The sequence below is a fragment of the Littorina saxatilis genome, linkage group LG12 (genome assembly GCF_037325665.1).
Source record: "Littorina saxatilis isolate snail1 linkage group LG12, US_GU_Lsax_2.0, whole genome shotgun sequence".
NCBI lineage: Eukaryota > Metazoa > Mollusca > Gastropoda > Littorinimorpha > Littorinidae > Littorina > Littorina saxatilis.
This window is the reverse complement of record NC_090256.1, coordinates 19786777-19810600: the sequence shown is the minus strand read 5'-3', so window position 1 is coordinate 19810600 and position 23824 is coordinate 19786777. Positions and strand designations below refer to the sequence as shown.

The 23824-nt window shown below is 42.9% G+C and overlaps 1 protein-coding gene across 1 annotated transcript in view; it reads left to right on the top strand.

The window, feature by feature from the left end:
- LOC138981445 (tolloid-like protein 2) overlaps positions 1 to 20320 on the top strand; it is a 27625-nt gene extending 7305 nt beyond the window's left edge. Inside the window, exons 6-27 of the mRNA XM_070354362.1 lie at positions 1006 to 1144; positions 1934 to 2003; positions 5021 to 5126; positions 5824 to 5918; positions 6343 to 6445; positions 7081 to 7215; positions 8517 to 8774; positions 9570 to 9788; positions 10392 to 10547; positions 10987 to 11096; positions 11433 to 11551; positions 11957 to 12078; positions 12303 to 12441; positions 12860 to 12978; positions 13360 to 13500; positions 13875 to 14060; positions 14274 to 14430; positions 14932 to 15035; positions 16365 to 16487; positions 17004 to 17483; positions 17790 to 17900; positions 19337 to 20320. Coding sequence (XP_070210463.1) covers positions 1006 to 1144; positions 1934 to 2003; positions 5021 to 5126; positions 5824 to 5918; positions 6343 to 6445; positions 7081 to 7215; positions 8517 to 8774; positions 9570 to 9788; positions 10392 to 10547; positions 10987 to 11096; positions 11433 to 11551; positions 11957 to 12078; positions 12303 to 12441; positions 12860 to 12978; positions 13360 to 13500; positions 13875 to 14060; positions 14274 to 14430; positions 14932 to 15035; positions 16365 to 16487; positions 17004 to 17483; positions 17790 to 17900; positions 19337 to 19467 — 3323 coding nt within the window. The 3' untranslated portion in view covers positions 19468 to 20320. The remainder of the gene's footprint in view (positions 1 to 1005; positions 1145 to 1933; positions 2004 to 5020; positions 5127 to 5823; positions 5919 to 6342; positions 6446 to 7080; positions 7216 to 8516; positions 8775 to 9569; positions 9789 to 10391; positions 10548 to 10986; positions 11097 to 11432; positions 11552 to 11956; positions 12079 to 12302; positions 12442 to 12859; positions 12979 to 13359; positions 13501 to 13874; positions 14061 to 14273; positions 14431 to 14931; positions 15036 to 16364; positions 16488 to 17003; positions 17484 to 17789; positions 17901 to 19336) is intronic.
- Positions 20321 to 23824: the final 3504 nt, after the last annotated feature.

The window sequence follows — 23824 nt, the reverse complement described above, 5'->3', positions numbered from 1 at the left end:
GGTAACCACTGGCTATTTGTCAGATGTGTCGTTCTCCCACATTTGAACGATGCTGTAGTGCGAGCCGGTCAAAATGCCCTTTAGTTGTCAAACCACGTTCTCTTTTTCCGCACAAACTGGTTTGCGTTCCGGACCGGAACACACTAAGGAGATGATCATTGACTATTTCTGATTGGACAATGATGCCAACGCCCACATGACCCTAGCTACAATGTCAAGGTCGGAAAGTCGTGAATAGAAGCCCGGTAAGTGTGAAAGTGGAAGGATGCTCCTATCCCATGCTAAAGCCTGGACGGGTCTTCGACGAGGTACCGCAGGGTTAACATGAGATGGAAGATGTCTTCAAAAACAACTAATTTTACATTCCTATATATATGCCATGGCTGAGATTGGAATTTGGATAGAATCCGAATCTAGCTGGATATAAACAGAATTTCGATATCGGCCGGATAAAATAAGAATCGTTGGTAATAAAAAATCGTTTGGGGAACCTGCTACGAACCTGCGAGTTCCTGCGTTCAGCAGGACTGCGATTATAAGGAGCTCCAAAGGAACAGAGGCCAAGTACTCGTCATAATCCCTATCGCGGCATAAATAATAGGCCGTGCGTCGTCTGTGCCGCTGAAACTGCGCAGGTATATTCTGCCTATAAGGGACACAGCCGTCGAACGCTGAAGAAGAAGAAGGTAATGCAAAATCGATGTTAATTTCATGTCAAAAAGAGAAAGGAGACGAAGAGGAAGAGGAGGAGGAGAAAAGTGGATGAGATGTGTAACATCGACACACTTACTACTCTGCTATTGCTGCTAGTTGCTGCTAATTTGAACCTCGACGATTAAGCATGAACACACAATCTTGTCATGAACAATGCAAACTAAAAGAAGAAGAAGATCTTCAAATTGTAGTCACTCACTCATTATATTTTCAACGTGTATGCGCAAGATGTTTACATTGTCATTTATCTCTTCTTTTTTGTTTATTTGTATCATTATGATTATATAACAGAGGCAGAAAACATCAAGAACTTCCATTACGCCCTTGACCACGTGTCACGACGCACGTGCATCAAGTTTGTGAAGTGGGACAAGGGCACGAAGACCAAGTACAATCTCAACCACAATGGTTACGTGCTCTTCAAGAAGGCGTGAGTATACCCGCCACCCAGTAACGCTGAGATTCGGAGTAACAGAGGTAATAGTCGATCTCCGGAAGTAAATTTGTGGGGTTTGTATGAGTTGTAAAAGAGTTGATAGTCTAGCTTTGAGTGACGTCAACTTTGAAACGTGCTCCTTCTCACGTGGGAAAGTTTGAATGAATAAAAGCAAGAATATTGACTGTTTCAAGTTCAGCTTGTCCCTTGTGTGGTCGCTATAGACAGGCGAGATTGGAATTTTCAGCGGTAAAATTATGATGAAAATATTCTGTCAACGTGATCGCTTGATAAGATGAATAATCGATGTATACAAAAATATCTTTTCATTTGGATGACTTTCCTTGTTTTCTAGTGTGTTAAAAATTGCATTTCATATTTATGTACACATAAGACTTACAGCAAACCAAAGCTCTCGAGTGCTCCCACGTAATTTGTGAAGTGACACAATGCTATGCTGGGGCGGATTAGGGGGGGGGGGGGTGTTACAGGGGTTCCGGATTCCCCCCCCCCCCCCGGCTGTCCCCCCCCCAAAAAAAAGATTCTGTCTATGAAAAAAACAAAACAAACATTTCCTGTCTGAATGTAAACAAAAAAATGTTGTCTGGGGGAAGAATGGCTGCTGACACCAGTTGATCATGTTTAAAATCAAGGATAAGCCACAAATTGTTTATAGAATAGCTAAAATTCTTCAGCTTCAAGGGGGCTAAGCCCCCCAGACCCTGTACCCCAGGTTGTACCCCCCCCCCCTTCTGCTATGTAAATCTTGTTGTTTTTCAACAGGCCAGGATGGGGATTTGCTCAACTTGGAAACACAAAAGGCGCTGCTCAGCAACTGAGCTGCACGGACCAGGTACCAAACCATTCTGAAAATCATCGGCCCACGCTATCGCTCATGTATAAATGAGACCCGAAGGGAAGGAACTCATTTGACCTGAGTTAAGGATGGTACCAAACAACATAGAGTTCCTTCCCTATTTTGCTTCCCTCCATCGTCTTTGCGTACCTTGTTTCGTTCTGTGCTGCTTTCGCCTTTGTTTCCACTCTGTGTTTGTTTATTTGTTAGTCCTGACGAAGCCTTCATAGGCGAACATTTGATTCTGTATGTGCTGTCCTTGTATTGGTGAGCATGGAATTCTGTTGTTTTCAACTTTGTTCATCTCACCCACAGTCACTATGTTGTTCAGATTGACATAATATCTTATTCTTGGATTTTTGTTTGTTTGTTTGCTTAACGCCCAGCCGACCACGAAGGGCCATATCAGGGCGGTGCAGCTTTGACATATAACGTGCGCCACACACAAGACAGAAGTCGCAGCACAGGCTTCATGATTGTCTCACCCAGTCACATTATTCTGACACCGGACCAACCACTGAGTCCTAGCACTAACCCCATAATGCCAGACGCCAGGCGGAGCAGCCACTAGATTGCCAATTTTAAAGTCTTAGGTTCGAACCCACGACCTCCCGATCACGGGGCGGACGCCTTACCACTAGGCCAACCGTGCCGGTCTTTTGTTGGATTCTGTTGCTGCTGTTTAAGTTAGATTTTTACTAGTGTCGAAGCTATTTCAAAGTTACCTTGGTGTAGTTTTAGACTTTGAGAGGAATCGAACGCATTTTTGTGTGTGAGAGCATCATTTACAGCGTGTCTGTTTAACAGTCTGTATCTGAGATGTTTATTGAAGGAGTTTTGTTTTTAATTTAAATTGTATTGATGCTTATAGTGTTTTAGTGTTGTGTTTGTTGTGTCATGCATTGCCGCTGTAATTTCTCCTGTTTGGAATAATTTGATTTGATTTGATTGAAATATTGTATTTGCAGTATGTTTCTTTCTTTATTTGGTGTTTAACGTCGTTTTCAACCACGAAGGGTTATGTCGCGACGGGGAAAGGGGGAAGATGGGATAGAACCACTTGTCAATTGTTTCTTGTTCACAAAAGCACTAATCAAAAATTTGCTCCAAGGGCTTGCAACGTAGTAGCCTACAATATATGACCTTACTGGGAGAATGCAAGTTTCCAGTACAAAGGACTTAACATTTCTTATATACTGCTTGACTAAAATCTTTACACAAATCGACTATATTCTATACAAGAAACACTTAACAAGGGTAAAAGGAGAAACAAAATCCGTTAGTCGCCTCTTACGACATGCTGGGGAGCATCGGGTAGATTCTTCCCCCTAACCCGCGGGGGTTTTTGCAGTATGTAGCATCATCATGTTTAGATGACGTTTCGTTATACGGTAAGCTGATAAAGTATTGTGGCTGTAAGACTTGTTTCTGCACAACTGAGGCTTCTGTTTTCACAGTGAGTCTGTATTTGAGGAGACGAACGCAGATCTATCTATCTGGATTAATTTTAAGGGAGTTAACTGCGCATGGAAGGGAGTAGCTCATTGTAGATTGTTGACATAGTGGGAAGTAAAAGGTATTATTTTCTTCGTAAAAAAAAAAAGATTTTGGGTTTTCGCAAAAGAATTGTCCTCATGCTACTCTTACACTGTGCCGAATTACCCTTGCGAATAGAATTTTCCAATAATTCGCAATGATCGGGACATGGTCGCAAGACATTCGTAAATGTTCTTAACCATTCGCTACCATTCGTCTCTTGTTTCGAACATAGCAACATGTTCCTAATATTCACGCGGAAGTCATATTTTTTACTTTTTCCCAACGTACTCGTAAGTATTTGCAAGACATTTGTAATCATCGCAAAGTATTCGTAACGCTCGCAAGGCATTCGCAACCATTCGTTATGCCTGTCTTACGCTGTGCCGAATATTATTGCAAACATTCGTAAACATCGCAATGTATTCGTAACGCTCGCGAGGCATTCGCACACATTCGTTATGCCTGACTTACACTGTGCCGAATATTCTTGCGAATTATGGATTCGTATGCATTCGCAATGATCGGTAGACATTCGCAAGCACTCGCAACCATTCGTAAGACATTCGCAAGGATTCGTAAGGCTTCGAATGGCCAATATTGTTCCTGTCCATTCGTCTCTTTTTGGGGCCTAATATAACCTTTTCATATACACATTTCTTGCGAATGTCTTACGAATGGTTGCGAGTGCTTGCGAATGTGTACCGATCATTGCGAATGCCTTGCGAGCGCTACGAATACCTTTACGATGATTACGAATGGTTTACGAATATGCCTTCCTTGCGAATATTAGAAGCATGTTGCTAATATTCGCAAAAAGAGACGAATGGGGGCGAATGGTTATGAACATTTATGAACGTCTTGCGACCATGTCCCGATCATTACGAATTATTGGCGAATTCTATTCACAAGGGAAATTCGGCACAGTGTGAGAGCAGTATTACGAACAACGCGAATTGCATAATCGCTTTATTCGTAAAATGTTTGCAAGCACTCCCAACACTCGCAGGGCCACTCGCAACGTTCGTAATACGTCCGCAAGGCGTTCGTATATGGATTTGTATGCATTCGCAATGATCGGTAAGGCTTCGAATTTTCAATATTTTTTCCAGTCCATTCGTCTCTTTTTTTGCCGAATACAACATGTTCATATTCGCAAGGATATTCGGCACAGTGTAAGACAGGCCTGAGGGATTCTATAAGAAGTCGGAGAAAGGAGGGGAAAAAAGCCTTAAAAAAAACACACACACACACACACACACACACTGACCAGTACGTCTCCAATCTTACTTCGATCGGGACATTGAAAACGCCTTAAAGTTATGGATTGTGCACGATCAGAAACACGTTCGTAATAATTAACTTTTTTCGTTTTAAATGTATCTTATCTTTCGTTATCTTTATCCCTTTGAAGAAAAGCCGTGTTCCATATACAAAATGCTGTGTTTCTATTTTCATCTCTCTTTTATTCTCTGCAGAACAACTGTGTACATGAAATTCTGCACGCTCTTGGGTTTGAACACGAACAAAAAGACCCCAGGCGCCATGGTATCGTTCGCATCAACTGGAAGTACATTACACCTTGTAAGTTTACAACTTGAACGAAAAAAAGGTTATCTAACTCGATGGTTTTACAGGCAAGACAAAAACGTAACCGTAAAACTTTCTTACCACTGGTTCCTATGTGCACACTAGCTTCCCGTGTAAACCTTATGCTGACCGTTTTAGATCTGGTCAGGTATTTACATGGGATAAGACCATCCATCCACTTAGTCACATACCAAAAAAGAATAGCCTGGGTGCCCTCTGTGCACGGTTGGACTTTTGTATTTGATAGATTTTGTGAAGCTTTTTAAGAAAATGATTAATCAAACAATTCCAACTCACCACAGCAAGCACACACACACACACGAGCACACACACACACACAAACACACACACACACACACACACACACCGTGACACACACACACACACACACACGGATATAAGTAAACGCAACCACACGCACGTCCCTCTATTTCACCCCATCTCTATCAGTCTAAGTCTGCATGAATTTCCGTACATCTGTCAGTCTGTCTATCTGTGCGTCCGTCTGTCTGTCTGTCTGTCTGGTTTTTTTCTCTTTCTTTCTCTCTCTTTCTCTCCCTCCCTCTCTCTTTTTCTCCCTCTGTCTGTCTGTCTGTCCCTCTCTGTTCCGATCTCCCACTCCCACCCTGACAGCCCACTTTCACAAAGGACGGTTGTCATGTATGCTTGCTGTATAATTGTATATTTGCAGCGCTGTTGGGGTCTTACAAAGAAATGAGCCACCCAGGCGCCGTTAACCTAAGTGAGCCCTACGATATTTCATCCACACTGCATTATCGCTTACAGGTGAATAACTATGTGTGTGTGTGAGTGTGAGTGTGTGTGTGTGTGTGTGTGTGTGTGTGTGTGTGTGTGTGAGTGTGTGTGTGAGTGTGTGTGTGTGTGGGTTTGTGAGTGTGTGTGTGTGTGAGTGTGTGTGTGTGTGTGTGGGTTTGTGAGTGTGTGTGTGTGTGAGTGTGAGTGTGTGTGTGTGAGAGTGTGAGTGTGTGTGAGTGTGAGTGTTTGTGTCTGTTTGTGTCTGTTTGTGTGTGTGTGTTTGTGTGTGTGTGTGTGTGTGTGTGTGTGTGTGTGTGTGTGTGTGTGTGTGTCGGTCCAAGTGGAGAGATGATGGTATCTTGCTTTATTATGGTAGCTATTTATCATATGTTTTTCTTCAATATCATTTTTTTTCAAATTATTATCTATTTGTCGAACTTTTCTGTGTGCTTAGTACGGGCCACATCCCGAGATGACCCTGCTGTTCCCAGAGCTGAGCATACAGGAAGGCAGCTATTATCAGTTCAGGGAGGTTTCTGAGAGCTACAGGTGTAAAGGTACGTGTTATACACTTGAAGCTTAACCTATTGCTTGATTGGAGATGACCCTGCTGTTTCCAGAGCTGAGCATAACAAACTTGATGTTTCCTGTCCCACAGAATTGAACCTATAGGGACTGGCATTGAGCATACAGGAAGTAGCTAATATCAGTTCAGGGAGGTTTCTGAGAGCTACATGTGTAAAGGTAACATATCCCTGTTTTGCAAATCCAGCTATCAAACTCAACCGATTGATTGGTTGATTATTTAATTGATGGATGGATGGATTGATGGATGTATGGGTGAAATGATTAACTGATTGATAAATTGATTGATGAACTGACTGACTGCTTAATAATGAATTAAAAAACGTTTCTGGTAGACATATGGCCTACGCGCATATAAATGAGTTCTGCTGAAAATTGCCCTATTCACCACGACCCACTCACCCCCCAATAAAAACAACCAACAACAAAAACAAAACAACCCATGTTGGTGCTTTTCTTGAATATTTTGTGGCGCGGGAATCTTTCCCTCAAAAGTGTTAGAAAAGCCTGACAGGGTAAAAATGCGGCATGCTTGGATTCGTGTTTGTATGCTTATATATTTTCTCCTGTACAAATTGTATTGTTTATCGTCTCATTTTGCTGGCAGAACGATTTTGCAAGGACTACATGACGTGTGAGAACGACGGTTACGTCATCAGTCGCAATGACGTGTGTCAGTGTATCTGCCCCGTGGGACTGGACCCTGCCACGGGCTGTACCTCCATTTTCAGGGCGGTCAACAGTGAGTTGGCTTATTCTGACATGACGAAAGGCACACTCCTCACTGTGTAAACGGTTTGAATCCCCCGTCTCAGATCTGGCCAGTGTTTCACAGGGGATATATAAAATGTTAAAAACCAGTAGGCCCTATATATGTTTTTTAATTTTTACAGGGAATAAGACCATCCGTGCGCTTGGTCACATATCAAAAAGGAACACCATGGGTGTTCTCTGTGCACAGTGGAATTGTTGGGATGAATTATTTTCGTAGAAGCTTCTAGTGGCTTTTTCATAAACAAATTCCAGCTCACCACAGGCATAAATCAGGGGGTTGATTTTTGGTATGTGATCACATAGAGGGATGGTCTTATTTCATGTAAATGTCTGGCCAACTCTGAGATTGTCAGCTGACTTGTTTTCACGGGTACCACCATGTAAACCATCAACCAAGAAATTGACATGGGGCAAGGATTTTCAACTTGGCCACGAACCAAAAATGTCCAGCCTGGCTTCTTGTTGCGCAGAATGACATTTTGTGTATGTGCTGAATTCACAGTGCAGATCGACATAAGTGTCAGTAACGGCATTAATTCGCAATCCTCATAAAGCAGCCAAACTGTTGATTTACTGGTACATGTATGTGTACGCCTGTCTGTCTATCTGTCTCTCTTTCTTAGTCGTGTAACTCTTTTACCCTCTCTCCACTTGTTTACGGCGATGACTATCTATCACCATTTTTGTTTGTTTGTTTGTTTGCTTAACGCCCAGCCGACCACGAAGGGCCATATCAGGGCGGTGCTGCTTTGACATATAACGTGCGCCACACACAAGACAGAAGTCGCAGCACAGGCTTTATGTCTCACCAGGTCACATTATTCTGACACCGGACCAACCAGTCCTAGCACTAACCCCATAATGCCAGACGCCAGGCGGAGCAGCCACTAGATTGCCAATTTTAAAGTCTTAGGTATGACCCGGTCGGGGGTTCGACCTCCCGATTACGGGGCGGACGCCTTACCACTAGGCCAACCGTGCCGGTATTTATCACCATCTGAGTAACAAAGGGACGTAAGCGCTCTAAATGCATACAGCTTGTGCCACAAGAGTAAGTGAGATTAATGCAGAACCAATCTACTGGCACCTCAGAGAATAACGCATTGCAATTGGCAAGCGCCATTCATCCTCAAACAAAACAAAAAACAAAAAAAAAGAGAAAAAAAAGGATGATCGCAAGCTCATATGTTCCTCAGTCTCCAAGGCACTATAACTTTGCTGTCATAACCATGCATGCCCTCTGAACGCTTATCTTTTTTTCTTTCACAGAAGCTACAGCTTTTCCTGGAGAAAAATACGCACTACCAGCCCCCCTGGACGGTTGCCCGGAGGGTCAAGGGTTTTCAACTGGTTCTCTGACCCATCTGTTCCCCTACAGCTGGCCCTTCCCCCCTTACCTGCTGAAGGGCAAGGCCACCTGGGGCACGGTGACCCAGCACTTCTGTGTCAAGGACGGCTCGGACGCTGGGAATGTCTGGCCCAAAGGGAGTTATTGTATTTATCGCTACGGGGGAAGCTGCCCGGCAGGTATACGTTTTGTTTTCTTTCTTGTTTCCGTCTCTTGTTCTGTCTGTCTGTCTATCTGATTGGCTGGCTGTGTGTCTGTCTCACTAATGTTTTTCTGCTTCGAGTCTTTTCACTCTGAGTTCTCTCAGCAAAGTTTTAATAATTGCCCGCTGGGCCCATGAGGTCACACATTTTTTAGTTTGTGTGTGTTTGAATCATGTTCTAGGGCATTTTGAATACAACAAAGCATATTTATAGAGATAACAACAAAACATCAGCAGTATGATATCAACAGGTCTTATTTTTAGTGAATAATCAACAATCAACAAAAAAAAGGATAAATAATTGTGTTGATAACACTTTAAGATAATAATTATAAGAAAAAAGTGGTGAACCCAAAACGGATTTTTTTAGGTCACGAAAATATATCTTATAACTGTTCTGAAGCAAAGAGCGCACACATTGGTAGTATTACTCTGAAAACGGCCCCTATTGGTGACACAAATATCGATCTCTGGGAGCAAAATACACCCACACTTACACACATTCTTCACTCCAAACAGGTTTCCACTTTTGAACAAATTTATGAAACAAGGTTTGCACACTTGGTGAATTAGTACATACGTCTACTAACAAAAGAGGAACACATAGTAAACACATAGTGACTGTTCACGAGTGTTCATTACTATGAACCATGTCACAAAGAGCTCATAATACTTGTGACAGAAATGTGCTCAACAGTGAGTAAGTGCTGGGGTATTTTGCTCTCGGAATCGATTTTTGTGTCACTAGTCTAGAGGGTTCCTCGTCTTCCAGATTTCAAGGAAGGATGGATCCAGTTCGACAACAAATACACCAGTGGAACTGCTCAGTCCGCTGTGACGGAGGGTAGCGTGGCTGACGGGGTGTACAAGAATAACAGCAAGATGTGGTTCTGCTGTCGGGACGACGCCTCGCCTGACGTGCCCGTGGCTCTGCCCAGCAAGCAGTCCTTCGCCATGTTCCCTGTCTATGGACAGTGCCAGAGGGTCGCTGGTGAGTGTGTGTGGGTGTGGGGGGATTGGGAGGGGATAGGGATATGTGTGTGTGTGTGTGGGGGGGTGGTTGTGTGTGTGTTTGTGTGTGTGTGTGTGTGTGTGTGTGAGAAAGAGAGAGAGGGAATGAGGGATTGAGAGAGAGAGAGAGAGAGACAGACAGACAGACAGACAGACAGACAGACAGACAGACAGAGACAGAGAGACAGACAGGGTGTGTTTGTCTTTTTCGATGTGCGCGTGGACGTGTAAATGTGCTTTAGTACGGTTGCGTTTTAGTATGTTTGCATAAAATTAATGTGCATGTGTGTTTATGCGCTAATATTCTACCAGTAAAAAGTCACTGTTTCGACAGCAAAACAGCGATATTAGTAATGGCTGTTGTTTGAGTGGTTTTGCGAGATTGTTTTGTCCATAAGTTTCCTTCAAGGCAAGGCAATATTTATATGATAAAACCCCTGCATGAATTTGAGAAAAAAATTGCAATAAAAACAAGAAAAAGGAATGTAATGATAGGACACAACACTTCATAACTATTAACCAGAAATAGGTCAAACTGGATTAGTCACTAATTAATCAATTTGAAGGCAACCTTTCGCTGCAGGCGCCAAGGCGTACAAAGGGGAGGTGATCCTGAGGTCCGACACGGCTGATGGCGTGTTTGGTCACTCTGTTGAGGGCAAGCCAGAGACGTACCAGTTCAAAGCTACTGACCCCAACCTCTACCTGCGCTACTGTGCCTACTACCCGACCGACAGCGGTTAGTATCGCTATAGAGGCTCAAAGGTATTTACAGAGAAAAACGTACACGCAGCCGGGACTACCATATAAGAATACAGGTCAAGCACTTATCCGTCAAGAACATGTTTTTTTGGTATTGCTTTCTTGCGTATTCTTTGTTTTACGTCAGTCCGACTGATGAAGGAGTTCATCGTTTTAACGATCAAAAGGGATCTTTTCCGTGCTTACTTGATCTTGTGCTTGCAAGTACACGATGGGGAATCATAAGCCACACACTGTTCTGCACTTAGTAGATCGGAAAATTCATTGCACTTATTCCACCAGGCGCAGCCGGGATTCGAACCCCAAACCTTCCACGGAGAAGGCCGACATCTGAACCACTAGGTTATTGCGCATGTCACAGGATGTACTATCTTCAAAGAATGATTCTTTCATATTTTCTTTGATGTCTGTGACAGATTGCGGAGGGGTGATCACTCTGTCGGAAACCAACAGGAAAGCTGTCATTACTTCCCCTAACTATCCCGAAAAGTACGACAACAACTTGGAGTGTCACTGGTTCATAAAGGTATATTCTACAGGCGTTCTTTTTTACTTTGTTTTATTGATGTCCAGAACAATGTCTACAGACTAAATTGAAGGCCAAACGATGGATGTCAGGTGATAAAAGGCGCGTTTTCAGAACGAAAAATACTACAAAACGAAGGAAAACCAACAGCAAAATAACAAACAAGAAAACAAACAAACACAACAAACAAGGAAAAATCGTGCCATACATCGCGGACATAAAACTTTAAGAGAAGACACTGATGTGTTTATATCTATACTAGCCTTAAAACTGATGTATGTGTCTTTGATTTGTGCGACTAAAAAAAAAGCGATAAATAGACTGTGCCTGTTACAGGGCCCGAACAACTCCACGCTGACCTTGACCTTTAGTGACTTTGACCTTGAGGGAGTTCAGGGTAAATGTCTGGACAACGTTGAGGTCAGCACCTACATGGTTGGCCAACGGGGGTCAAAGTGAGTATGGAACTTACAACACTGTAGTGTCCAGCTAGCATTCACCTTGCTAGGTGAAGTACAAATCAGTTTACGTAAATCCTCCCTGCAAGTCTGACATAACTGTTAAATTGTTTTAGAAACTGTGGTAGCAACACAACGCAGTTACTTGCAAGATGGTATCAATACGACCAGGAATTATGTTTGACATCGTGAACGAAAACGTTGCCGTTATTTCGACAGAACTGTCAATTTGTTCACGGTGGGGGAAATGTAAGGTACGCCTAGGACAGCCTAAGACGTCTGAGAAAAAACAACAATAACAACAACAACAACAACAAAATGTACCATGTACGGACATTTCGGAAACTTTTCAAAAAACAAAACAAGCAACGAGCATCCTTGTATTATGCTTCACTGTTGCAGATACTGTGGCAATAACATGAGGAGGACACACCGCAGTATTCTCAACAAGATGCACGTGACACTCGACACTGGAGCAACAGGACAGCACAAGGGGTTCAAGGCTACTGTGGAAGTGCACCTAGGTGAATACACACACTTTGTCTGGATTGAAAGACCTCTACTGTATCCACACAGAAGTTAAAGTCAATGAATGGCAATAGAAAGTTCTAGAAAGTTGTTTTTCAGAACGTGTACGTGTATAGCGTCCTCAAATGCACCTTTTAGCGCATCAAGTGCATGGTTTTCGTCCTGAATTTGGGACACTAAACTTGACAGTACTAACTACCTTGCTATATTTCTTCTCCAGCCAAAGAGGATTGCTTCAACCACAGAGACTTGGGCCATACATACCGCGGCAAAGTGGACTATACGGAGGAGCTTAAAACCTGTCTTCCTTGGTCCGACCCTGGTCTCAAACAGTGCTACCATTACGCCACAAACCCGTTGTGAGTTGCTTGTGACATTTTGTGTTGTTGTTAATTTTGGACTGATGAAACCTAACGTACATAGTTGTTTTGTCTTTGGCGTATGGAAGATTCGAAACTTATGAATGTGTTACAGAGACATCAATTCAGGCCTCCATTGTATTTGTGTTACAGAGACATCAATTCAGGCCTCCAGTGTATTTGTGTTACAGAGACATCAATTCAGGCCTCCAGTGTATTTGTGTTACAGAGACATCAATTCAGGCCTCCAGTGTATTTGTGTTACAGAGACATCAATTCAGGTCTCCAGTGTATTTGTGTTACAGAGACATCAATTCAGGCCTCCAGTGTATTTGTGTTACAGAGACATCAATTGAGGCCCCAGTGCATTTTTTTGTTGTATCGAGTCAGGCTTCCATTAAAATTATTTGTGTTACAGGGACATCAACGCGGGCCTGGAGGCCAACTACTGTCGTAACCCTGGTGACGGCGTCAGACCCTGGTGTTACACGAACGCCACAGGCTGTGAACGTGGCTACTGTGATGTCTGTCAGCTTGGTAAGATAGTTCGGATAAAATTGAAGTTTATAGTGTCCCCAAAGAAATCAGCTGTCTCCGTCAAAGGTAAAACACAGTGTTATATCTCCGGCTGACTCACTAGAAATGAATCGAATGTCTATTGTTGCTGATGTTAAGTATTTACTCCAAATGCACACGCGTGCACCAACACACATGAACAGACAGACATACAGACGCTCACGCAAGCACACACACCCACCCGCACGCACACACACACACACTCACGCGCGCGCACACGTACATAAACATGCATACTTAAGTATAATGACATACACGCGCGCAAGCACACACACCTACCCGCACGCACGCACACGCACTGTGTACACAAATACTGGAAAATACAATCCATGCTGCTTTCAGGAGTGACCTACGACCACCACTCTGACTGTGCCGCCCTGCTGGCTGCTGACAGCAACTACTGTCAGAACGAGAAAGTTGCACGTGCCAACTGTGCCCTGACCTGCAAGGACAAGCTGCCCAACCCTGGCAAACCCGCGCCTTGTGAGTATAGCAATACGTGTTAGGCTTATAACGGAAAGTTAAAGGCTTGTGTATTTTGAATTCTGGGCCCACACGGTGTAATGTGAAAGTGAGATTGTTTCTATCTGCCTGTGTGTGTAGCTCATTCACACGCTCACGCATGCATGCACGCACGCACGCAAACACACAAGCACTTGCACTCCTCTTTCTATATTTTTCAGCATGCTTCTTTAGTCACCCCGACACTCAATTATTTTTCTTTGTTTGGGTTTATGGGCTGTAACTCTCAATTGCACTCGGGTTTAAACATTTTTTCTTCTACCGGTTAGCTTTTACTCCCGCCGTTGGTCTTTGGCTTTCAATTTCCATAACTAGATTAAACTCTGTATTTTCAGTCACGACTGTGAAATGCCCGATTCCCCAAGTACCCAGTGACGGTGAGCCGAAGGTGGCACTGACCGGAAGTTACGGTGTGGGGGACAAGGTGACCTTCAAATGCAAACAAGCCAACAGCACCTGGACACAAACCACCACCTGCATGGGGGATGGCGCCTGGTCGCCTCTCGCCTCCGCCTGTACAGGTAAGTCGGTTCTCTGTGAGCCCACAAGGTTGACATAACTTTACTAAGAAGGACTGAAAGAAAGATTTGTTAATCTACAAGGAAACAAAGATTGGTTACATTATGGGACATAATTATATTCCACGACAAAAAAAATAACAATCACTGGAACTTCGACCTATCGGTTTTTACATTTCTTTTTTTTTCTATATGTATCTAATGACCGTGTTCCAGGATGTCCGGAAGGGTGGTGGCCGTTCCAGGACAGCTGCTACTGGGCGTCACCCAAGTCCGCGTCGTTCGTCGAGGCCCAGCAGGTGTGTAGCACGCTGGGGGGAGAGCTGGCCGAGATACGTGACCAGGCTGCCATGGACGTCTTCTTCCACATCAGGTCAGGCAATTACCAGGAATTTTTTTGTGTTGCAATCTGAGCTTCGGAATTTGCATAACTTACTCTTTTAAGCAAGAAAAAGTATTTTGAATTGCTATTCGAGTTTCGGAATGAACACCACAGATGTGTTTCATTTTACATGTGGATTAGAAGGAAAACATCGTCGCGGCCCCCTTGAGAACGAAAGTGAGTTAAATGGAGACAAAAATGGCGACTAAAAGCAAGCATTTTCCTCGACTAAGAAAAACAAATGACCAAATGATGCACACTTTTGGAACTCAATCCGCCGATCAGTATCACTGGAATCATTCCTCGCGTTCATACAAAAAAAAGAGACTTCTATCAGATATAATACAATAACGGCAATGGATAGCGAACGTTACATTGACAACGCAAAAGGATATCAAAGTAATGAAGAAAAAAAACCGTAACTGTGATGCTATATTTGTCTCAGTATGAATGCCAATTTCATTGTACGCAAAATACTGTGTGTGTGTTCAGAGACGATGGCGTTGACCAGTGGATAGGACTGAAGAAAGAAGGCAAAGGCAACTGGACATGGCAGGACGGGTCAAAACTCGTGTGGAACAAGTGGACGAAGGGCTGTACGTATATCTAGGTCACAGGAATGTGCACACACAGTTCGCTCGTCGCATATGTGTGTGTGACTATCATTTGTTTCGTAAGCCCCGCTTGCTTGTGTGTTTTTCTTGCGTTTTTTACATTTAGTCAAGTTTTGACTAAATGTTTTAACATAGAGGGGGGAATCGAGACGAGGGTCGTGGTGTATGTGTGTGTGTGTGTGTGTGTGTGTGTGTGTGTGTGTGTGTGTGTGTGTGTGTCTGTCTGTCTGTCTGTCTGTCTGTGCGTGTGTGTGTGTAGAGCGATTCAGAGTAAACTACTGGACCGATCTTTATGAAATTTTACATGAGAGTTTCTGGGTATGATATCCCCAGACGGTTTTTTCTTTTTTTCGATAAATGTCTTTTGTGACGTCATATCCGGCTTTTTGTAAAAGTTGAGGCGGCACTGCCACACCTTCATTTTTCAATCAAATTGATTGAAATTTTGGCCAAGCAATCTTCGACGAAGGCCGGACTTCAGTATTGCATTTCAGCATGGAGGCTTAAAAATTAATTAATGACTTTGGTCATTAAAAATCTGAAAATTGTAATTAAAATTATTTTTTTTATAAAATGATCCAAAATTACTTTTAATTTATTCTTTATCATGTTATGATTCCAAAAACATATAAATATGTTATATTCAGATTAAAAACAAGCTCTGAAAAATAAAAATATAAAAATTATGATTAAAATTAAATTTCCGAAAGCGTTTTAAAAACAATTTCATCTTATTCCTTGTCGGTTCCTGATTCCAAAAACATATAGATATGATATGTTTGGATTAAAAACACGCTCAGAAAGTTAAAACGAAGAGAGGTACAGTAAAGCGTGCTATGCAGCACAGTGCAACCGCTACCGCGCTAAACAGGCTCGTCACTTTCACTGCCTTTTGCACTAGCGGCGGACTACGGTCATTGTGAAAAAATGCAGTGCGTTCAGTTTCATTCTGTGAGTTCCACAGCTTGACTAAATGTAGTAATTTCGCCTTACGCGACTTGTTTCTAAGTTACTTGTATGCTTTGCATGCTCAGTACATTATTACTCGTTTGTGTAAGAATGAAATTGTGAAGCGACTGGAGCTAATTGCTGGGATTCGCGCTCGTTTTCAGCGCAGTCGTTTTCAGTTATGTGAGAGAGAGAGAGAGAGAGAGAGAGAGAGAGAGAGAGAGAGAGAGAGAGAGAGAGAGAGAGAGAGAGAGAGAGAGAGAGAGAGAGAGAGAGAGAGAGAATTGTTGTGTAGGTTTCTGATCATAATGTCTTCCTTTCGTGTCTAAAATATTATTTTCCTCTATTTCCACTGCGACACAGCCAGGAAATCCCAGGCCGCCACCGGCGATAAATCGTACTGTGCGACCGTACGTTACACTGACGACTGGTACGACGACTTGTGTACTGCGAAGGTTCATTTCAACTGCCGTCGCATCTTCCAAGGTATTTTAATATTTTCAAAGCGGTTCATTAAAATTTCACAGTCACAATATGTTCAAGGCGAATCCTAATATGGGCATAATCTGTCCTACGCCTGAATAACATTTGGCAACATCTTTCTTGGTCCTGAATTTCAGTGGGTAACATTTGCCTCAAGCCTGCATTCTATTGGGTAACATCTTCCGCAAGCATGAACTCCAGTCAGTATCATCTACCTCAAGCCTGAATTCGGTTGTTTAATGTCTATGTTAAGCCTGAATCCTGTTGGCAACGGCTGTCTTTGGCCTGAATGCCTTTGGCAACGTCTGTCTTAAGCCCAAATTCTACTGAGCATAATTTAATGTATTTCTTAAATGACGAATCCTCGCCTCCAAAGAACCCCCATCGTCGTCTGGCAAAAAACCGATTCGAATTCCTTAAGGATACACCTGTTTAAAGTCCGAATTCCATTAAGCAACATCTTTATGTCAAACCGGAATCTGATATATTATTCTACAACGATATGTTGCCCCCCCTCAGAGCCCCCACCGTCGGCGGGCGAAGCTGGGTGCAAGGACACACACGGGGACTGCGCCGGTTGGGCTGCCAAGGGCGAGTGCAAGCTCAACCCGGGCTACATGAAGGACACGTGCCCGAAGAGCTGCAACGCTTGCCCGAAGGCTTGCAAGGACATCCAGAACGCCTGCTCCTACTGGGCCTCGTCCGGGGAGTGCGAGCGGAACGTGGGGTGGATGACGACCAACTGCCAGCTGAGCTGTAGCAAGTGTCCCCCGCCCTGCCGGGACAGAAGTCACCAGTGCGCGGAGTGGCAGGCGCTGGGCGAGTGCCAGAACAACAAGGATTTCATGACGGCCCGGTGCCAGAAGACCTGCAACAGGTGTCCCGAGAACTGCTCGGACGACGACAAAAACTGCGGCTACTGGGCCAAGGCCGGGGAGTGCGAGCGAAACCCGCGTTGGATGCTCGTGCACTGCAGCAAGAGCTGCAACCGCTGTCCTCGTGAGTTTGGTTTGCTTGCTCGAAGACGATGTCCTGTTTTTGTGTGTGGTCAGTTTGTGTGTCTATTCGTGTGCGTTTGTGTGTGTGTGTGTGTGTGTGTGTGTGTGTGTGTGTGTGTGTGACAAAGGGCTTTAACCTTGTGTGTGTGTATCTGTCTGAGAGAGAGAGAGAGAGAGAGAGAGAGAGAGAGAGAGACAGACAGACAGACAGACAGACAGACAGACAGACAGACAGACGGGTAGGTGTGTACATGTCACAATTTGCAAGACCAGATGCCCTTAACCTTGAACGTTTTCACACCGACAGCCCCCGGGGAATGTGTGGGTCGCCCGTGCGGCGCCAATAAATGCACACTGGTTGACGGAGTAAAGCCTGTCTGTCTGTGCCCTGTCGGCTCCTACGGCGAGAAGTGTGAAGGTGAGTCTGGCTCTGGGCTGAGGTGCACGAGAAAGTTACCAACCGGGTGGGTGCCCGCCGCGTTGTTGGATTGGTTGAAATTGAGATTTGTTGTGAGTTCAACCAATCAGACCTCGCGGTTTGTTTTCACCCGTTTGGGTGGCAACCACTTTCGCTTCGTGCACCTCACCCCTGGTGCCTGTCAGTGCAGCTTATCCTATCAGGTGCGAGGAGGATGGGGTATTTTTCAACTTAAGCGTTGTAAATTCATAGCTCACAATCCAGTGGCATTATTGACTTATTTTTGATACCTGTCATGCTTAAAAGCGCAGTTTCTGAATAAATTTAGAAAATTCATAGCTCACAATCCAGTGGCATTATTGACTTATTGATACAAGTTCTGATTGCTTCTGAAAAATTGGAGGCTTAAAATTGCAGTTGATTTGTTTGTTTGTTTGTTTGCTTAACGCCCAGCCGACCACGAAGGGCCATATCAGGGCGGTGCTGCTTTGACATTTAACGTGCGCCACACACAAGACAGAAGTCGCAGCACAGGCTTCATGTCTCACCCAGTCACATTATTCTGACACCGGACCAACCAGTCCTAGCACTAACCCCATAATGCCAGACGCCAGGCGGAGCAGCCACTAGATTGCCAATTTTAAAGTCTTAGGTATGACCCGGCCGGGGTTCGAACCCACGACCTCCCGATCACGGGGCGGACGCCTTACCACTAGGCCAACCGTGCCGGTATTGCAGTTGATTGTGAGCTATGAATTTACAACGCTGAAGTTCACCATTACCGATGTTCTGCATCGCTCTCATTTTATATTTTATATCTTTACAGCGCGTTGTTCCCTTTGTTGTAGGCAGTTAATAATCAACAATTGTGTCGTGGTTTAACTTACGCCTAGCAATAGTTTAATACCAGCGAGTCATTGCAAAGTTTGTCTGCCGGCGACACCAGTCTCCCTTGCTCTGAAGGAACCTTGTTTGCAAATGAACTGGTCTAAATTAACTAGTTCCTTCTTTAGTTTCGTAAATACATTTGCAATGTACATTTATTTGAACCTGCGAAAAACAAAGCTCAGCTATACGTAGAAATCAGTATTTTTTTTCTATGGCATTGGTTATCCTGGCGTACACTCGACAAAACGTTTGATTTTCGCCGGGTTTGTTTGTTTGTTTGTTTAACGCCCAGCCGACCACGAAGGGCCATATCATTTTCGCCGGGTTTTCCCGATTGTTTTAACGTAGCTCTGTGATTGCGTCCCTTGTTGTGTAACTGGTGAATGCAAACGCTCCATGTGCTTGTGCAGAAAAATGGTACTGATTCAACTTACCCTACAGTAAATAGTTCATTGTTCTTAGTTTTCTTCTTCTTCTTGCATTAATCTTGATCATGTTCATGATCATGTGACTACGAACAACAAAAACCTTCTTTTTTTTCTCCATAGGCAAGTTTCCCTGTGAGGACCGAGCAGGGCCAGCCTACTGCAGCGCTAGACAGGCCCTGAGTCCCACCATTTGCAAGGACTTCCCAGAGTTCTCTTGGTACATGTGCAAGAAAACGTGCGGCAAGTGCTAGTCATTGAACACAAGGACGAATATGGCCTGTCTGGTACCTTAGTCCAAGCCATAGTCAAGGACTTTGTGTCAATACCTCTTTGAAGGCTGCATGAACAAAAAACATTCTGACTTCGCAGAGTTCTCTTGCTTCACGTGCAAAAATAATCTTCGACGTTGAACACAAGGAGGGATGTGCCCTGGGCTGAGGTGTAAAAGTAAAAGCTATGGAACAGGAATTTGTGTTAGTACTCATTAGGGGGCATAGGAATGCATAGGATAGTAAAATTATGGCAACACAGGACTTTGTGTTTCAATAGCTTCTTTGTTGTTACGTGAGGTTACGTGTCAATGAAATAACATACTATGTGTCAACAACTCCTTTGGATAAAACCAAGGACCACGTTTGTGCACCTTATTGTGTTAACATGTAAGTAAAATAGAACAGGGCAACAGAGTGATGACAATGAATATTCATTTCTCCGTGGACGCATATGGTATTCTTCTATAAATCAAGAGCTGAGAATCGCCTTTTTCGTTTGTTGTTTGCTGTTTGTTTGACAGTTCACAAATAATGACAATAAAGATACATCCTTGCATAGACGCTTAAATGGTATTATGTGATTGCTTATCAACACCTGCGAACCGCTCTATTTGTTCCTGTCTTGTTTTTCTCCTGTGGTGGACTGGGGCATCTTTATTCAGCTAAGAATCGCCGTGTTTATGCTTATTAATTCCACACACAAAATTTCAAAATGGTTATACTTTCGACGACCGTATTTCAACTATTGTTTGCTGTAGTGATTATGTTTCAACATAAAGTCCCTGTTCGTGTTCATACCGCTTCAGCAACTATGCTTGATTGTTGCAACATTTGTTTGGTCTTTAATGGAAAGCGTTGGTGTTTACTAAGCTTGAATTAAAATAACATGCTCGTTCGCAAACACACACACACACACACACACACACACACACACACACACATACAGGTGTAAGGGAAATATAATTTTGGATGATTAATGAGATGAGGATGATTATTATACACACACACACACAAATGCAAACCCACGCACGCAAATATCTGTGTATGTATGTGTATGTAATGTGTGCGTGTGTGTGTGTGTTTGAGTGTGTGTGTATGTATATGTGCGTGTATGTCTGTTTGTGTGTGTGTGTGTGTGTGTGTGTGTGTGTGTGTGTGTGTGTGTGTGTCACCCCACTTATGCAAAGTAGGATTGTCCACAACTTCCGTATGGGGCCCAAGTAATACAAAACCGAAACAGCATACACACACCCAATGCTTGGGCTGGTGGTGAGTCAACTCGCAGGCCATCCTGAACTCTGAACTGAAATGAGTTACTTCCCCGCTTCGGGTCTCATTTATCCCTGACAGGATGCCTTTGTTTTCCTTCTCTGGAGAGAAAAAATCTTTTTTTTATATTTTTTTTTTTATACATATTTAGAGTTTTTCGTAATGTGTTATTGATAGTAGCAGATTTGCGATCGTCGATAATGATTTTTCATGGTGTTGTGTAAGTTTTAAATTACAAAGGAATTGTTATGTAAGACAGTTTCAAGCGAACTATCTTTTGCGGATGTATTTACTGTGCAAACAACTCTAAATATGGCAAGTGTCACGTGATAATCAACTTTGTCACGTGATCATAACAACATGGCTACGGAGCGGACGATACTTTTTCCGTAACCAGTTGGGAGTGATGTGGAGGTTACATGCCGAGTCTCAGTGATTATTAAAAATAATGGTCGAAGTTCGCGGATCATGAAAAATGCGAGTTTTAGCGAGCTTTTTCATGACCGCGAACTGAGACTATTATTTTTAATAATCACTGAGACGAGGTATGTAACCTCTTTATTCCTCCTTTCTTCAGTTATTCAAAGAAAAGAGGAGTTTTTGTGCGAAAGTTTGGTCGAATCCTATTTACTCAACCAGTCTACCTGCGCAGGCGATTGAATAATGCGCGGTTGTATAGTTCAGGGAAAATCATTCAATTCTGTTAACACTTCTTGTCAGTTTCCCTGTTTTGGACTAAAAATCAAGTACACAGTTATGTTGTTATTCTGCTGTGGCGGTAAAGGCAGATAGTGTGTGTTCTGTTCATGTTTTGGTATCGCTTAGGAAATGTTCTTTCTTCGAATGGGACTAGCAGACGAACTTTTGCACCCGTGTTCCAAAGTTAAAGGCACAGTAAGCCTCCCGTAAACCACCACAGAGCTCCCCGAGCGTCTACATACAGTACAAGCATACTTCCGTTTGAACGCTCACCGAACGGGAACATCCTGGCTGCTCTCTGTCGAGCGTGAGAAATTTTCAAAGAATTTATTTTCGTGGACTTGGTCCTCTACAACAATGGTGCCTCGTTTTGGTGCTGGACGGCTGTTATGAATATTGTAACAGATGGCCCTATTAGTATTATCCAGAAACTTTAACCTGAACATTTACGGATCTAACTTTTATACGGAGAAACATGTGATACAGATCTAAAAGTGTTCTTCGTTGACACACGTGAAAGACTGGAAGACTTGTGGACAAATGTCATGATATTAACTGTGTTAGGATGTACTCACCAGAAATCCACTGCACAGTTCGTAGCAGGAAACTTTCGCTGACTAGTTCATGTAGTTTTTATTCGGACTCGTGTTCGTATCGATCGCATTCTTATGAGATGAACACATCATGACAATGGAACGTAATCTTCCCTTCGATGACGCTATTTTAGATGACGTGTTATTCGAGATCTCATCAAAGAAGAACGATAAAAGAATGTTGAGTTACGAAATGTGCATGTGAATATTACTGCATGCATTTTAGAATTGATTCATTATTGATAAGATAATGATTGAGTGAAAGGAAACAGAGATTTAGTTTAGTAAGATAAATTGTTTGTATGTTGTTAGAGGTTACCTTGAGAAACGTAAACAAACACTTTTTGGTCGCTTTGACTTGAGAAGGTGTTACACAAGATCTCATCGAAGCAGAACGATAGAGGAATGTTGTGTTGTGAAATGTGCATGTAAATATGGTTATGCATTTTAGAATTAATTCATCATTGATAGAATAATGATTGAGTGAAAGTAAAATAGAGATTTAGTTCGGTAAGATAAATAGTTTGAGCGTTGTTAGAAGTTACCTAGAGAAATTAAACAAACATCTTCGATCGCCTTGACTCTAAGACGATCGAGAGTGTCGGTTCGTTGCTAGAGGTACCGGACGAGAAGAACAACAAGCAGAATCAAGGTATGTTGTGTATGTTGTTAGGACATGTATTGGGGTAACGTAGACAGACAAGGGAGATCGTTATGGACGATCGAAACGTTAGCGGTAGCTAGCGGTAACAGGTAAACAAACAAGGAAGGGGATAAATAGAGAAGGGAAAGGAGAAATCGGGGAATGTGTTTTTGGACTTTTTAGACTGTTCTACGCTACGAAGACGGTGCTTCTTCGAGACGGGACTATTGAGATATAATATTGAGTTGGAGAACGCTAGGTTCTAAGCTACACGACGGGGTATTGATCTACAGGAGGAAATAATAATAATAATAATAATAATAATAATAATAATAATAAAGTAGATGTGTACTGCCGGGCAGTACATACCCCAAGCGAAGTCGTCCATCTGTGTGTACATGATTCTCTCTCTCTCTCTCTCTCTCTCTCTCTCTCTCTCTCTGTCTTAAAATGTGTCATCGATGACGTGTTTTCATACTTGCTAATGCGGCAGGCTAATCATGACGTCAAATTGAAACTTCTTGAAGTCTCTCAGAAAGGGACATGAAAACCATGTGGGGGTTACTGGTTTGGGCTGAAAAAAAACCCAACTCCACCTAAAATTCAAGCGCCTATGGGGCTGAATTATGCAGCATAAATTGTGAAACATCAGGATATCTCACACTTTCAATTCTGCCATCATGTCAAATCTGACAACAAACCTACCCACAAAATGTCATAAATATCGGTGTAGAATTGAGACTTAACGGTTTTTAACTGCCAAAAATAAGTTTTTTTGACTGGAATAGTTTGTCTTGAAATTCAGTTTGGGACAACGGACCCACCCACTAAATTTCATAAAGATAGGTGAAAATTTAAATGTAACGGTTTTTAACTGCCAAAATTATGTTTTTCTTCTGGAAAAGTATGGAGTGAAAATCAGTTGGGGACAACGAACCTACCCACAAAATTTCATAAATATCGATGAAGAATTGAGATTTAACGGTTTTTAACTGCCAAAAATAAGGTTTTTTGTCTGGAAAAGTATGTCTTAAAATTCAGTTTGGGACAACGGACCCACCCACTAAATTTCATAAAGATAGGTGAAGAATTGAAATTTAACGTTTTTTAACTGCCAAAATTATGTCTTTCT